This window comes from Dipteris shenzhenensis, chromosome 6 (assembly GCF_047967505.1).
Source record: "Dipteris shenzhenensis isolate YYH24624 ecotype China chromosome 6, Dip_SZ_1.0, whole genome shotgun sequence".
Lineage (NCBI taxonomy): Eukaryota > Viridiplantae > Streptophyta > Polypodiopsida > Gleicheniales > Dipteridaceae > Dipteris > Dipteris shenzhenensis.
Genome location: NC_141601.1, coordinates 57,087,428 through 57,104,622, shown reverse-complemented (window position 1 = coordinate 57,104,622; position 17,195 = coordinate 57,087,428). Strand labels below are relative to the sequence as shown.

The 17,195-nt window shown below is 42.5% G+C and overlaps 1 protein-coding gene across 2 annotated transcripts in view; it reads left to right on the top strand.

Annotated features, from left to right (window-relative positions):
* Positions 1-15,631, top strand: part of LOC147901397 (ABC transporter C family member 5-like) — a 91,849-nt gene extending 76,218 nt beyond the window's left edge. For both annotated transcript variants that reach the window (XM_087375692.1, XM_087375694.1), the window contains 3 exons: positions 13,949-14,188; positions 14,354-14,589; positions 15,033-15,631. In XM_087375692.1, coding sequence (XP_087231818.1) covers positions 13,949-14,188; positions 14,354-14,478 — 365 coding nt within the window. In that variant the 3' untranslated portion in view covers positions 14,479-14,589; positions 15,033-15,631. The remainder of the gene's footprint in view (positions 1-13,948; positions 14,189-14,353; positions 14,590-15,032) is intronic.
* The last annotated feature ends 1,564 nt before the right edge of the window (positions 15,632-17,195 follow it).

The following is a 17,195-nucleotide window of genomic DNA, read 5'->3' as shown; positions in this document are numbered from 1 at the left end:
GTACAAAATTGTACGGTGTTTTCCTGGCTGTACGGACGAAATCGTTCGGAATTTCGACAGTACGATTTATTTTTTTCCTGACAAGCAAACTGTACGGAATTTTCTGATTGTACGGACAAAATCGTACGGATTTTCTGACTGTACGGATTTTTGACTTTTTTTTTCATGGCAAGCAAACTGTACGGACGCTATACGGGAGAAAACGGGGGCTGTACGGCGGGAGGAATGTGTACGGATTGAAGAGGAGGCTGTACTACAGGTACGGGGAGGGATCAGAGGAAAGATGAGGAGGTACAAGGGGGGACAAGGGTACGGGCAGGGAGGAGGGAGCAGGAGAGCCCATCACTCACACACACTTTTTTTTTTTTGGTGGGAAGAAATCTTTTATTGCTGTAAAATAATTACATTCATAGTTACTTCAAAAGTAGAGTAACTACTACTCAACTGAAAATCTCAGTATAAGTTGTATATACATCTTGATCAAACGAATGAGGCTGAACGCAATCATAGAATGATTGCTGCAGAGATTGTTTGAAAAAAACAAAAGATGAAAACAGGGGATCACCAAAGACTCTATGATTTCTGTCCATCCATAGAGTCCACAGTGCCCAGTAGCGTACCCATACAAAAAATAGATCAAAACCCTGTCTAGCTGGATGAAAACCAAACAACCAGAAGAACCTGCCAAAAGTAACAGTAGGAAATCTCGCTCGAAGCCTCTGTCAGATGAGAGCGATGAAATCACAAGTGTGTGGACAGTGCCAGAAGATGTGAAGCACAGATTCAGCAGAGTGTAGACATCTGTGGCAAATAGCCGGAGCAATATGTCTATGTGCGAGTAATTGGCCAGATGGAAAAATGCCAAGTAGGACTCGCCAAAGGAAAAGCTGTTGCTGAAGAGGGACTTTATAATGCCAAAGGAGACGCAGTCGCTTTCTCCACCACTTTAGTGGGCGATCCATATGCCAAACAGAATTTGCTCTGTCAGAAATCCAAGGCGGAAATAATAACACTTTATACAAAGATGACACTGTGATATGTGAGAGCTTCAAAGGACAGGCTGAAGAGGAAGAAGACTGTAAAGTCCAATCCTCAAGCCTATTCAAAAGTTCCAAACGAGGTACCGGCAAGAACAGTTGAAGCATTGCTGAAATCTGATGCCATAAAGGACGATAATGAGCTCCCAAACCGTATTTGCTAGCAGCCATAGAAAAGGATAAAAGAGTGCCATCATCCTGAAGTACATCCGCCATAGAAGAAATGCCTTTGAAAGAGATAAAATAAGAACGTCTGGGTTCTTGTATGGCCAAAGAAGGGTGGAATACTTTAGACCAATAAATATTCTCAGCCCTCAAAGAATTGCCCGACAAAGAATCCCTGCCATTCCATTCCAAGTGGGATAAAATATGTTTCCAATCAAGAAGTAGATGAGAGACAAAAGGGCAGCCTCTAATCTTGCCTTGGATAGAGCCAAATAGGAAATCCCACTGGGTAGGTTGCCAATGCCCAAAAGCAGAAGTATCAATATGTAATAAAAGAGAGCGGATCATGAAAGCCTAAGGCTGATCTCCTTTCATAAACTGCAAAATCATTTTCCCTCTGTGAGCAAGTAGATGCATTTGAATATTGAGAATGTTCAGACCCCCGTGCATCTTTGGAGAGCAGAGACGATGCATAGAGAGTAATCTGAAACTTTTCTTGCCATTTTTTGAACACCAGAAAATTTCCATGATAGCAGACAAAAAGGAAACCAGATCTGCCTTAGTGAACATGATGAGAGGTAGATAAAATTGTATGTATGCTATCAAAATGGATTGTGTTATTTGCAAACGAGCATGTAATGGCCAAGTTGCAAGCTTCCAATATTCAAGTTTTGCCCTCAACTTTGTGAGCACCCAATCAGTTTGTTGAGAACGGGTGAGTCCCCAACCTAGAGGATAGCCAAGATGCTGAATCAATTGAGAAGTGGGAACAATTTCCCGAGGCCACAAAAGACTATGCCATTCATGAGCATGCAACGGCAACAATTTTGATTTCTGAAAATTGACCCGAAGACCAGCAACCAATCCATATGTAGAAAGAGCCTGCATAATCATGGACAGATCACTCCGAGTATTTTTTGGGGTAAAGAAAGAATCATCAGCATATGCTTGAGCGATCATGCTACGGCTGCCAGGAATCTCCAAGCCGTGCAACTAGCCAGTGTCCAAAAGGTGTCCAGATATTGAAGCATTGGATGAGTGGCTATGGCAAAAAGTAAAGCACTTAGGGGACATCCTTGCCGAACAAAACAACCAAGAGTCCATATTGCGCAGGATGCAACCCATCATGTAAAAACCCCTTTAGCCGATCGACAATCATTTTGGTAGTAACTTTGTAAATGACTGGCATAAGGGTGATAGGTCTTTAGTCAGCCAAAGATTCACAAATTTGCTTTTTTGGAAGGAGTTTAACAAGACCTCTCTTCCATGTGTCTGGCATTTTCTGATTTTGCCAAGCAGCGTTCACCATATGCAGCAATGTATGCTTCAAAAGAGGCCAATATTCTAGAAAAAACTCAACTGTAAGACCATCCCATCCTAGAGATTTCCATCTACCACAGGATTTGATTGCATCTGACAATTCCCTCTCAGAAAAAGGTTCCTCCAATTCCAAAGCTTGAGTAGTGGAAATAATAGGAGAAACATGCTGTAACAGTAAATTTCTTGCAGTCAGAACCTGCTACGAGGGAGGAACTGCATAACCAAACTGCTGAGAGAAATGATGCACACAAACAGAAGCAAGCTGTGACTTTGTGTGAGATAGTCCATGAACCATCAGGCAAAAGCACCGTGCAAATTTCTGTTTTTAATCTCTTCTGATGCAAGCTTTTGAAAAATTGTTTGGAAGAGCAGCCTTTATCTGTGAAGGCTCTTTGTCTTGCTCTAGTCTCCCATTTAACCAGTTTCCTGTGATCATTGAGTTGAAGACAATGTCTAGCTTGGCATAGTGTTGTTTGCTCATGCAGGGACAACGAACGAAGATGACCGAGTTCGGTGAGGTCCTGACAAGTGAATTTGGCGTGAGCAATAGTTTCTCTCAGAGTCTTCATGTAAGACTTACCATAACCTCTAATCAAAACTTGCATTTTGGAAACAAAAGAATCCCATGCATTATCAATATCAATATGTCTGTGAGAAGACAGAGAATGAGATGCTTCAGTAACCATGGCCTTGAAATTAGCATGCTGCAAATAACTATTGTTCACTATCAGATGTCGCCTTTGTGGCAATCTATCATCTGGCTTATCATAAAAGGATAACCTCAACCATAGAGGTGCATGATCTGAATGCACAAAGGCATAGTCAATCCACATTTTGCATGTAACATCACCATTTTGTTGCGGAGCTACACTATACCATCGATCCAAACGTGCCTGATAAGAAGAAAGGGCATTATGTTGGAAGGTGTATCTGGGTGACAAAGGCTGCAATTCCTTCCAAAGATCAACCAAATCAAGATGCATCAGTAATTGAGACAATGCATGCCTTTCAGGGGTTAACATATGAGTATGTCCGGAGGTATTGTCACCCTGTTGTGGAGCATTATTGAAATCCCCACATATAAAGGCATGATATCTCCATGGATATTGTTGCATGGCATCCCAAATTGCAGTTCTTTCTCGAGAGGATTGAAGTGCATAGACAGAAGCGAATTCAAACACCTCTCCTTGAATGATGCATTGAAGAATAAGCCATCTGCCTTGATTGTCATTTAAAGCAATAACTGGCTGAAGCTCATGCTTGATCAGAAAGACTACCCCTGAGAAAGAGTGCTCCCCAGCATAGAAAATATCATAGCCACAGTAGTGACCTGTCTTTCCTGCATAGACATGTTGGTTGTGTTCTTGTAATGCCACTATGTTAGGCTGAAATCGATTGATATACAGCCACACAGATTTCCATTTCCTACTGTCACACATCCCCTGGACATTAAATGTAAAACATTTGATATGAGCAGTCATATTTACAGATATTTATAGTAAAATAACAGCTATGTACAACATAAAATTTTCATGATGTCAACCCTGCATTTCGATCTCAGGGTCAAGGCATCTTCCCTTAGAAGAAATATCCACCTGAGGGGTAGACAGCAAAGCAGCAACCTCTTCTTCAGGGAAGAGTGTTCTGCTAGTTGTCACTGCAGCCCATGTGATCCCAATTCCTGTATTGACCTCTGGGGAGTTTCCACTAGAAGACGCACCATTCCAAGTGTGAGGGGGTGGAAGTCTTCGAGCAGAAATAAATTTTCTTGGACTTTTCCATCCATCAATTGGAGGTTTCGGTCCTTTTGTTGAGGGTTGAATAGCAGGAGGTGAATGTGAAGAAACATTCCCATTTGAAACCACTAGAGCTTTGCCTTTATCTTGAGTTCCAAAAAACTGTCTACTACCTTTGTTTTTGTTTCCAATAGAGGTAGGAGCATCCTTAGTAGGCATTTGAACAGGCAAAGTAGCAGCAGGCATTTTATGCTGATTCATTGGACACTGTGAAGCCATGTGTCCAAATTTTTTGCAGTTAAAGCAAGTCCCTGCAAATAATCCCCATTTCAATTTATAAAAAGCACTTCCCATGTCGACATTGTTCACCGTGACTGAATAAGAGTCTGGTGTGGGATTATCAGTATCCCAGAGAATACAAAATCGATTCGAGTTGCCATTAGGCCACGGTGGGCAAACCACTTTGCCTAAAGTCGCTGCAATTTTAGGCAAGAGTGAAGCCATACATTGGGGGAAGTCTACAACTTCAACCCAAACCGGACATCGGTGTCGGATCAAAGCATGAAAATCCCTTGTGGGAGACCATGGCAATACATGCACCACCATTTGTTGCCCAAAAAAGAGGGGCGAATGTTCCAAAAGCATTTGCTTGTGAATCTCATCTACCATAATGACCTTAAAAAAACCCCTGGCTGCATAGTGTACCTTGCGAACAAACGAGCCAGCCAGTGTGCGAGTCAACCAGTTGCCTACCTCTGCAGCAGATGGCATCCGACCTGGGAAAAATAAAATGACTGCATTTTTGGCATATTCTCTAACTGGATCCACAATTTCATCCACTTCAACCATGAGGCCAACCGATGGAACCGAGTCTTTCCACTCTTTCCTTGTGTCTGCAAATCCTTCATGCATGACATCATAGACCAGTTGTGCCTCAACAGAATTATGTACCGGGTCATGCTGACCCTCAGCCTGCTTTTGCTTCTTGCATTGAACTGAACGATCCTTTTGAAAAGTTTTTTCAAAGGAATATTCCGCCATATTTTTGGAAGAAGGTGGAACCCTGAAAGGAGGTATCTGTAAAGTGATAGTAGAGAAAAAAAAAGAGTCCCAAAAAAAGCCCACAAAGAAGAGAAAAAGAGTGTATTTGTAAAGAGAAAAAGGGGAAAGAGAGATGTAGAGGTCGAGAGAAGATAAAAAACAGTTTTATAGAGGAAAAGAGAGAAAAAACCAGCAAAAATTCCCAGATGAACTATATTTCAGAGAAAGAGGGAAGATTTTGGCGATGGAAAAGGTGCACTGGATCCAAAGACCCAAGAGGAGAGAAACGGGAGCAAAGAGCCTTCAAAATCAGTGTATAGATGCAGTCCGCAAGCAAAACCCTGTATAAAATAGATCCAAGAGCCGGAGATGAACTGGCAGCAGCAACCTGTATCAGGCAAAACAGTCCGTATAGGCCGTACACCTGTACGGAATCTGTACGGGGCTGTGGCGGGCTGTACAGCAGATAGTAGATCCTCCAAATCACCGTATTTTGAGCTCTGATGCAGTGCAACAGGAAGCTGAGGCTCATGGGCAGGTTGGGGGAGGGTCTAGAGCTGTTGGGGAAGGCTTCTCTCACTCTCTCTCACACCCCATCACTCACACACACTTTTTTTTTTGGTAAAATCTAGTGCATTATATTTATATTCTCATAAATTTACAAGATGGAAAGTCTCCAAAATGGAGAGTATCCCAAAGATCAGAAGAATAAAAAGAAAAGCTCTATGCAAGAAGCATGTAGATCACCCTCATGGCAGACATCATATAAGGATTGCCGCAATGAGGCTCGGAAAGATTCATATGACTTGTGAATCTGCCGGCCCAAGTATGCCAAATTATGCTCATTCCAGATTGTCCAAAGAGCCCAATATCTCACCCATGAGAGAAAGAGTGAGTATTGAGACAAAGACCTCATAAATCTGCCAAATAACCAAAAATGTTTCCCAAATCTGTGACTCCGGAAACGGAGCCGAAGATGATCTGAAATTCTCCCCATCACTCACACACATACACACACACACATACAATTTGCAAAACTTGAGTGGCTTTCATTGAACCTGAGCCATCCTTCTTGAAAGGAAGACGGTGCAATTTGCCAAGAGCACACCCTTCATAGGCTTCATTATCTGGCTGCTGTAATTTTGGCATTCCATGAACCATTTCATTGTTGTACAAGTAGGACAATGCCCTCTTATGAACATGACCAAACCTGGCATGCCATAAATCACTTGGAGAAGCAAAGGACTGCCAAAGCATGCTGAACATAGGGCTGAGCATCAAGCTTCTATAGTCCTTTATCATAAGTCCACGTTGCCACAATTTCATTCCCTTTTTTGCGATCCTTGATCCTGCATTGATCATCTTGAAACTCAACAAGCATGTGTTGATCACGGGCAATAGAAGAAACTGAAAATAAATTCTTTCTCAAATCTGGTACATACCAATGCAGCTGAAAATGCAAATGTTCCACCACAGGCACACTTTGAACAAGAGGACAAAGATTTTTGGTTTGCTGCAGTTTAGGACAGCTTTGATGCCAAGGAGGGATTCTAGTGCACGTGCTCAGTCTATTGATGCTTCTTTTGGTGCCATTGATAAATATTTGGATAGTGGTGCTACTAAGCACATGGCTCCTAGAAAGGAGTGGTTTGAGGAAATCTCGCTTGTTCATGGCAAACAGGTTACATGTGCAAATGATGCATCACAAGACATCAGCAACAAAATTACTGCTTGTGCATGGCCTTTTCTTCTCATTAGCAATCCTTTTGTGACACTTTGCAATATAATGACCTGGATGTTTACAATAATTGCATTTGTACTTCTTCACCTTAGGACCTTGATTTGTACTTGCATTCCCCTCATTCTTGGGCTGATATGTATGGCTGTTCTTTTTCTGAAAATGACCTCCCTTTTGCTGAAATCTGCCCTTTCCTTGGGTGGCAAGTGCTTGCTCACCTTGACGAGAAGAATAGGCAAAATTGGAGGTCCGGACACCGGTGAACTTGTTGTGTAACAGAAAGCAAGGCAGGAACCAGATACTAGTGAGAGAGGCTCTGATACCACATGAAGGAACAAAATGGAGAGAGGTTGTGAACACAAGTGAGCAAGAAGTGGTCACATAGAAATCCCATAGAATGCTCAATGAAAATGAAGTACAAGTACTTGGTATATATAGTGCCCAAGTACTACACAACAAAATGCCCTCACACAATGATTTGGTGGTGTAGGATAGACTTGTCTACAAAAACAGTCGACATAGAGGGCACAATATGAACTAGATGCATATCATAGAATGAAAATAGAACCATGTACACCAATCCACCTCAGAGATGGAGCGAGCTCGTAGCTCAAGCCTCTCCCTCTCTCTCTCTCTCTCTCTCTCTCAAACCCCGAACAATGATTAATGAATCCCCATCCCCTCTTCACCCTCACCTTCTCTAGCGGAATTCTCCTTCCTCCTTCTATTGGCTGTCCCCCCCTTAGCCATCCCGCCGCTCCATTTCTTCATGCCTTCTACAAATTGGCTAGCTTCTACCGAGGTGGTGCATCGTAACTACTACATGTGCACTGCCACCCTATCTCTGACAAGGAGCCGATGGATGAAGCATGTGTGCCACCTATCAGTCTGACAGGAGGTGGATGAAGATCCTTGATGCATGGTCATCTGCTTGGATAATAAGTGACCATGTCCTGCTCTTGACCGTGCCCTCCATGTTACTATGTCATCCTCGTGACCATGTCCTCCATGTGACTGTGTCATCCTCGTGACCATGTTCTCCATGTGACTATGTCATCCATATGACCATGTCATCGATGTGGCCATGTCCATCACCTGATCGGGACAACCAGGTGATCTTGTCCGCCAGTCCACTAGATAGTCTTGGATGATCTCTGTATCCTAGAACAGTTCCCTCGCCAATATCAACCACCGTCCTCTCGATGAATAGAACATGATGATAGTCGATGTTGAGGTGTGCAATTGATGTTGTGTCTGTGAAGGGCTTTAGGTCCAAGAGTAGATTTGCAAGCTTTTGACCGCTCTTCATGGCCCACTTAGAAGCTTCCCAAAAGGAGAATATATTATAAAAATGCTTCTGCCATGAACAAACCCTTTCTGTGTATCATGAATAAGATCAGGGAGTAAGGGATGCAACCGCAGGCAGATTGCTTTCGCTAGGATTTTGTAACAAGCAAGAGAGTGATCTCCGCTGCGACATTAAATTTTTGCACCTCCCTTTTGAGATTAAATGTATGAGACCCTCCGTAAGTGAGCCAGGCATCTCACGGGAGTCACAAATGCTCTGCAGGGCTGAGGTGATGTGATCCCCAATCATATCCCAAAAGGTCAATAAAAAGGAGGATGTAAGCCCATTTGAACCTTGCCACTTACCATGATGAAGGGCAAGAAGACCAGTCCTGAATTCTAGGTTGGTAAAAGGTGTGTCAAGAGAGACTCTCATATGTGGACTCACCAACCTAGAGTTATATTGCCAAATGACCTTTCTGGCATCATCATCTGCAGCCACACTACCAGGATCTGATGAAAGAAGGGTGGCATAAAAATAGGTAGCTATGCGCATGATGGCATTTGGATTTGACTGCAAAACTCCGTCTTAGTCAATAAGTTGAGAGACTCTCTCTACTATGTCTGGGGCCATGAGTAGAGAAAAACTGCTTATTGACTCTACCTCCCATCTGTATCTAGAAGGACTCTCGTGCATGAAAGGAAAACTCAGCTCTCTAATCCAACAATATTTGCTGATGAGCCCCTCCTGAATCCAAGCATCAAGTGGCCTCTTCTGCTCTTCCCTCAGCAAAGTTGCCAACTGTTGTGGCGAATACCAATTTCTCGCCTAAGAATCTCACGTCTCCTGGTAACTAGCAACTAGTTTATAAAAGTCGCTAATATCAGAGAGGGGTGTTGCCATATGTGAAGGGGAGGGCACTCCACCCTGCATATGAGAAACCCAGATCTCCAAAGAGGTCCTCTGCATAAAGGGTATCAGGAATCCTAATGCTGGTAGACCGTCCTCTCAAATACGGTTTGGAAACCATCAGAACCTCTGGAAAGTGATCCGAAGTGGAAATCCCATTGGCAATGCAAATCGATCCTCCTCTATCCAAGGCCCAATCATCAACATAAAATCAATCAATTCGTGCATGGATAAGCATGTGCGGCCTCCTGTTCGACCAAGAATACAGGAATGACTGTGACTGAGTGTGTAAAGCATCGTCAAGCCAAACATCTCTGCCATTGAAACTGAAGAGGAAGGCATCCCAAGCTGCCCTCTCCAAAGAATGGATGCCGCCCTCTCTGTCCCCTTTTTTATCTGAGGGTAACTCTACCATGTTGAAGTCCCCTCATATGACCCCTAAATGTGCAATGGGGGTCCAGGAGAGCAACTCCTTCCAAAGCAGTAAATGATCCCCTTTGTTAATGGGGGTGTAAAAGCTGAGGAGTCCAACCTTGCGACCCCCAATCAAAAGACGAATCCACTAGGCTTTCGAGGGTAAGATCACACCATGTCCAACAACCAAGGGGAGAAAAGAATCCGAAATTGAAATACAAGTACCTCCCGTAGTACCAAAGGTAGGTGATGACCAAAAGGCGTGACCTGAAGGTAGCTTGCCTGACTTTGTACAATCACTAGCATCCAATTTGTGCTCTTGCAAGAGTAAGACATCAATAGAGCCACTAGTAACACCTGGATGAAGCTGATTCTGAATCAGTTGTCTACGGCAACGATGAGGGATGACACCAAGGCCTTGATTGTTCCACCTAACAATCCTCATCAGCGGGAGGATGTAAAATGGAACATCTTACCCGACCTAGTGGCGGAAACAAACCCCTCAACAAGGGAAGACCTCCTGCTTAAAGAGTGAGGGATGGAACCAAGTGGCGGAAACTCAACAGGAGAAAACACCCTGCCACCTAAAGAAGAAGACGCCCTATCAATAGGAATTCCAATCACTGCCTCACCAAAAGAAGAGGGCACAAAGTTCTCCTCGGAGAAATCTGCCAAGGCTGAAAAGGAGTTCCTGTGAATCATGCCTGACAGAGGGGTGCGGAGGATCCCTTTAGAGGGAAGTGAATCAACGCGATACCCAACCCCCTTTCCTCTATCCAAGAGGGGAGCTGAAGAATAACGCGATACCCAACCCCCTTTCCTCTATCCAAGAGGGTAGCTGAAGACTGCTCCTAAGAACACTGTGTCTAAAAAATTGCGGAGCCCTCTCCAACCAGAGAATGTGCATGGTCAGGGAGAGGGGCTACCCTTGTGAGTGGGAGAGGGGCGACCAAAGGGTACGGGGGAGGAGCTGCAACTGACGCTGCAACCGATAGCGTGAGGTGCAACATTGGGAACAACCAGAACGGGAGACTCCAAAGCTCCTAAGGACGTGGAATCACAACGGCCTCCTGAACTGACGAGGGTGGAGGCTGCGTACGAACTGGAACCCAATGAAGTGTTGCGGGTGTTACTGGAGGACGCGAGACACCAGAGGCAGGAGGCAGTGATACCGAAGGGACACTTTGTCGAGGAGTAGCGCTTTGTCGTGGAAGAGCAATTCCACCACCTTGCTGAGGTCGGGGAGCAGGCGCAAGAGCTGTCCCACTGTCCCACCCCTTGGTCAAAGGGGAGCTGCTATACCAGAAGGCTTTTTGGGCCTTTTCTTCTTCTTGGGGCAATCCCTGGCGAAATGCCCAAGGGTCCTGCAGATCCTGCACTGGTCCTGTCTTCCTACAACCTCCACTCTCTGCCGAAAGATAGACCCATGCAGGCATTGAAGCAAGATATGATCATCCAAAATGTTAGGGTGCTCCGTAAGGATCCGAACTCTAGGGACCCCGTTAGACCTAGTTGCCTGCAGCTGTCAAGGGCGACCCAGGGAGGGGGGGGATCTCAATGACCATACCAAAGTGCTCCCCAATCACATGAAGAAGGCAATGGTAGACTTGGGGGAGCTCGGGAAACCTGATGAAGAGCGAAAACGCCTCCTTATCCTCCTCTATAAATAAGGTGCATCAAGACCAAATTTATATCTTGAGTGACAGATAGTAGAATGATCTCCCAGACCCTCAGGCGTGCCTTGTCCTTTGGGGAATCAAGGTCTACGATAAGAAGAGGAGAGGCATAGTACTCACTAAAAATTTGCATAACTCACAAAGTAAAAGTGTTTATTGACTCTTCTTGCCATCTTAATCCGAAATGAGTCTTGTGCATGATAAGAGAACTTAGCCCTTTGCTCCAAAAATGACTACTAATGAGCCTTGTCCAGACCCAAGCGCAATTGAACCCAAGCATCAATAGGTCCTTTCTGCTCTTCTCTATATAAGGCCACTAGTCAATGGCAACTTCCTTCCTAATAACATCCTACTTCCTTCCTAATAGCATCCAGTCTCCTACGTCCTTAAACAAAATGAAAAGAATCACTTATATGAAGGAGTATTGCTGCCAAATCATATAGAAAATAGGCATCATTTTAGAAGTAGGAACCCCAAATCCGAAGAATTGACATTGTGAGCTCTTCGTCTGTTTAAAAGCTTTTAGGAATCTTGATAGTAGTCAAGTGAGAGGAGATATGGGGCTCAAAAAGCATAAGAATGACCAGAAAGTGATCAAAGGCAGAGACACTTGGAGCATTATAAATGGCTCCACCTCTATCAATACCTAATTATCAGTGTTGATGCTGTCAATCCATACATGAATGGGTTGTGTAGTGTCCTATTTAATCATGAAAATATGAGGAAGGGGTCGTAGACATGAAAACATCATCAAACCAACAATCTCTACCTTTGAGGTGAATCCCAAGAGGCCGTCTCAAGAGAGTGAATGCATCCTTCCTCTTCCTTTCGTATTTGTGGGTTCTTCCACTTTATTGAAATCTCCACAAATAAGCCATGAATCAAGGGCAAGAGAGCAACTCTTTCCAAAAGAGGCTGCCCCCTCCTCTGTTGTTGGGTGCATAGATATTGAGAAACCAACCTTGCGTCCATCTAGCAATAAAATATCTTGTGTACCTAGATGGAATATTGATACCATGTCCCATGACTAGAAGAAGAATAAAGATGACACTGAAATGCATGCTAGGGAGGCGAACGATGGAGAATGATGGACAAATTATGGCTTGGATGTGGCTTGCTTTTAGTAGCTTGCATTCACTGAAGACTGAAAATAAACAGATCCAAAGAGGGTGAAGAAGTTCACTTAAGGTAGAAGACGAGTTTGTGCGATGGATGTTGAAGATATTTGACCTCTAGAAAGTATCCTTGTCTTTGCAAATATGGTAGTAGAAGACGGTATTGTCATTGGAGATTCTCAATATTTTAAGACAAGTTGCCTTTTTCATTTGGAGTAGGGCATTTGGCAATTTAAGACAACATCTTTGGGCGTCTTTTGGAATATTATGACGAACTTGTCTTTTGGGGTGTCTTACGGGATTAACAAATTGATTTTTGGGACGTCCATGATTTTAAGATGAACTTGTCTTTGGGTCCTTGTTTGATCAAATTAAGACGAATTTATATTTGGTTCATGCTTTGAAATGTTAAGATGGTTCTAACTTTTCCTAGTGGGAGTTCAAGTTGGGAGTCAACCTGACCCAATCTTGTCTCTTAAGCATATAATATTTGAATTCACTGTTTGCCCATCATTAAATTAATCTAGAAGATCCATGAAGACACCCCATCCCACCCAGATAGGGCCTTAATTTCTCCCCCAATGACAGCGTCTTGGATACGATTATCAACATCACTGCCTAGAAGATCTGGGTGGCACAATGCATCTTGGTGATTCGGGGACTGTGGGTATGTCTTGCCACCACCGCTCTTGTCAACATATGGCTGGACATATGGACAGGGGTATGTCTTGCTACCACTCTTGTCAACATATGGCTGGACGTTATTTACAACTTCTGAACAATTTGGGAGCAACGTATAGATAGTTCTAGGAAGATCTCAGTGTGGAGAGCATTTTTGCAAGGCTTGGCATATGGGTATTTAATATTTTCATAGATCAAGGAATTCATTGGTTTTTAACTCTACCACAGTGGATGTTTGCACGTGTTTTGGGGATATCACATGCAATGAGCTAGGACTCAGAGAAGTAGCAGGCAAGGAAGCCAGATTTTCCTCTTTTAGCTCCTCCTGGATAGTAGGTGATCTTTTGTATTGTTTTCAATGGATCAATAGAAGGTATGATTTTTTTTTGGGGGGGAAGGGGGGGGGGAATGGATTGCCTCAAGGTCTTCTATGCCCAAAAAAAGAGCCAAGGTTTTGGTGGTTGCTCAAAATTTTCAAGGCCTACGTGGAATTTCCTTCCTAATACTGCAAAGATGTCTCTTTTTTATACATGCTATAATGATTTGAAAAAGGAGGGTGTACATCAAATGAACATAGAAAGTTTATCGGAGAATTTTACTGAAATTGTGATCTCCTATCACCAAATCGCTGAGCTGTCCCTTTGCTTCAAAGATTTGAGCATTGTCTTGTCCTGTTTAAGACACTCGCTGAAGCTTGTTAAAATTGACTCCTAAAGGATGTGCATGCTTCAGGAACTATCCTGCACCATAAGGAAGTGTAAAAACAGTTCCAGATCACTAATCATCTTTGGACTTATTTTCCCTTTTTTCAATGCAAATTGCATGCAGTAAAGGAAAATGGTGAGAATTGGAGTGTTGGGCAGCGCCAGCTGATTTGCCTTGGGCGTGCTTTATTAAGGCACACAAAGATATTAGTGCTAGATGAGGCTACTGCTTCAGTGGACACTATCACTGATGGTGTTATTCGGGACACAATACAAACAGAATTTGCAGATCAGACAGTCATCACAATTGCCCACCGTATTGCAACTGTGATAGACAGTGATTTGGTTCTGGTATTGAATGATGGTATGCCCTAGACTTGTCAAAATACATCTTTTCATGAAATGGAGTCTCTAAAGGTCAAGTTAATTGAGGAGTTAGATTAAGCCCGTATATTCTGAATGGATTGGATTATTAGTTATGGCTAATTCCTGAAATAAGTAACCAACTGTTGATGTTTTCAACTCGTAGGGAAAATTGCAGAATACAATTCACCAGCAAGCCTTCTTGAAGATAGTTCTTCCTTATTCTCAAAGCTTGTGTCAGAATATTGTAAAAGGTCCAGCATTGTTTCCAATCTGAAAATTATGGATTAGTGTACAAGATTTTTATTAAATCTACTAACGTTTCAAGATGTAAAATGAAATGTTCTGGCGAGTCACGCACCTGAACACCATTCAGATTCTTGTTCAATCCTTTCTCCCCAGGTATGATCCTTCTCGTGGATTCTCTTTTGTGCCTACTTCGATGCAACTGTATTAAGATGATCTTATATAGCCAAACATTGATAATAGAATTATGAGGGTGGTCAGATATCAAACTACAAATCACACGGAAACATGTGTAACACAATCATAGCTTGGGGCTTGTATCTTTCTAAAACGTTTCAATCTTTTCATCAAAGAGCAAACAAGAATATCTTGTAGCCATGTCAGATAGTTGGCATGTTTATAGGCATTTTGTTCTTTAGCAGCTGATACTAGAACACCTGTCGCTCCCTCTCTCTCAACCAATGGAACTTGAGAAAGTCAAAGAAGCCAGGGAAGCAAGGGAAATGGGCTGTTTACCAGATGGAAGAACAATCATAAGAGATTTTGCAAGTTAAACCATTTTTTCTAAACACGCTCAATCTGAAACTGATGTTTTGCAGGGAGAGAGTCCATTCAGCATTGCATTTGGAACTGCAGGGAGGCAATGAAAATCAAGAATGCTATTGCATACTTGATTGGCAGGATGAGCAAGGGTATTTTTACATTATCAGTTCGCTCTGCTGCAATTTTCTACCATGATTTTCAACATGGTATCAAAGCCTCCTTCCTTCGGCTGAGGGCTCGGCTGTTTTTATTCTCTGTGTGGACAAGAGATACTCTTGCTTAATGAGTGAGAGGAATGGATGTCGGTTAAGTTCTTCTTCTAGAAGTGGACTCAGAGACGACTTCTTTCTATGTTCATGGGAATAGAAATCTGGACTGAAGATGCAATTTTTGAAACCTGCAGATAGTGTGATGAAGATATTCAGAGCTACCGGCTGAATTTTGGCATGGAAGTGGTAGAAGATATGTCACGTACAAGAAATTGAAAATTTTGAAACTCATCGCATGCAGGCACTAAAAGGATAATACTAGAGAATATTCAATGTCAGCATAATTGTTTTGTTGAATCCAGGTAGCTTGAGATACTATGACTTGTAGATAGCTACAAGTGGGATGAACAATATTTTTTAAATTCTAGCAATTTCAATCGGATAGCTAGTGGAGTTTTGTGAAGGTTAAAAAAAAGGTTTTTTCTTGCTCCTACTGGGATTCATACATTGCATCCATCCCTTCACACAAAGGGCTTATACCACTAAGCTAAGCAATGTTTCTTGATGATATAAGGAGTGTTAGTTATATTTATCCTTATGTTTTGAGGCATTTTTAATGTGAGAAGTGCTATTTGGTTCTTGAGCAAAACTCTACACTTGTATGGTCCGAAGGAGTTCTAGACAATGCCCTTGGTTTTGAAATCAAGCAGTAAGACCTACTCCAATCAATGTCATCCTCATGTGAGTCTTCAAACACAAAGTACCTTAAAAGTAAAAAAGATCAAGACCAAGCCAACCAAGTATCATTGTTATTTTCAGATTTTTTAAGTTATAATTTGCACTTATATGGTCATGGTGCACACTGAAGCATAAGGGATTAGACACTGCCTTGAGAATACACTCTCAAAGATAAGACCTTCCTATCATGGATACTTGAGTAAAGGTAGAAGAATTTGATGGCAATTCATTCCATACATGGCAAACTAAGGTCAAATTTACCCTCAAGAAAAAGAGATTCAGGAATATTGCAAATGGCCAAGGAGAATAAGCCTACAACTGGAGACTCAAAATCAATATGGATCTGCAACGATGAGAACTCTTTTGCCATTATTTATTTGGGGTTAAGTGATGAGTTCATTGTTCCTTCATCACATTGATGGAAAGGGGACATATTTCGAAGCATGGGAAGAGCTTTTTAAAAAAAATGGTACTCAAGCCAAGAGTTCCGAGATAAGACTCCTTATGTAATTCTTTGAGCTAAGCCTAAAAAGGGGGTATTCTCTTGCTGCCCATCTTAATCAAATGACAATTATAACCACCCACCTCTTGGGTGTGAAATGGAAGATGTATGTATAGCAGTACTGCTATAAGTTTACCTCAGGAAGGTTATTGAGACATTGTTATTACACTAATATTCCTTTACCAAAGCTAGTGGACATAATTAGATCTCTCGTAGAAGAAGAGAATAATGTTTGACAATGACGAGGGTACTATTATAATCATGATGGGCCTTACCTCACCAAGAGAACATTTAAAGGATTTACATGGAAGTCTATCTTAAAGTATAAAAGCAACATGAAGTGTCACTTTTGTGGGAGGATAGACCACTACTAGAAGGATTCGTACAACAAGAAAAGGCTCTTTGCAAACCTTGTTGAACAATGAATACTAAGTAGAACTAGTTGTTGTGTTGAGGCCAACATCAAGGCCAACTCTATCAAAACTGACTAGGCTCAAAGCTCATCCCTATTCATCTCGTCATCCTCTAAGTATATGTACACCAATAGACCAATTTAGAGTGAGACCACGATGGAGCAAGAGCATCCAAATGAGTTTGCTATTGATGCAACTAGAGAGTCCTAGGTTGGGATGATGCGTGTTATCACTAGAAGTGTGGGAAAACCATGATGTTTCTCATGGACTATTGCCATGGCTGAGGTCATCAACTTGAGGGGGATATGTTGGAAAAATTTATGTATTAGGTATGAATTCTAAGAGCTCTATGAGTTC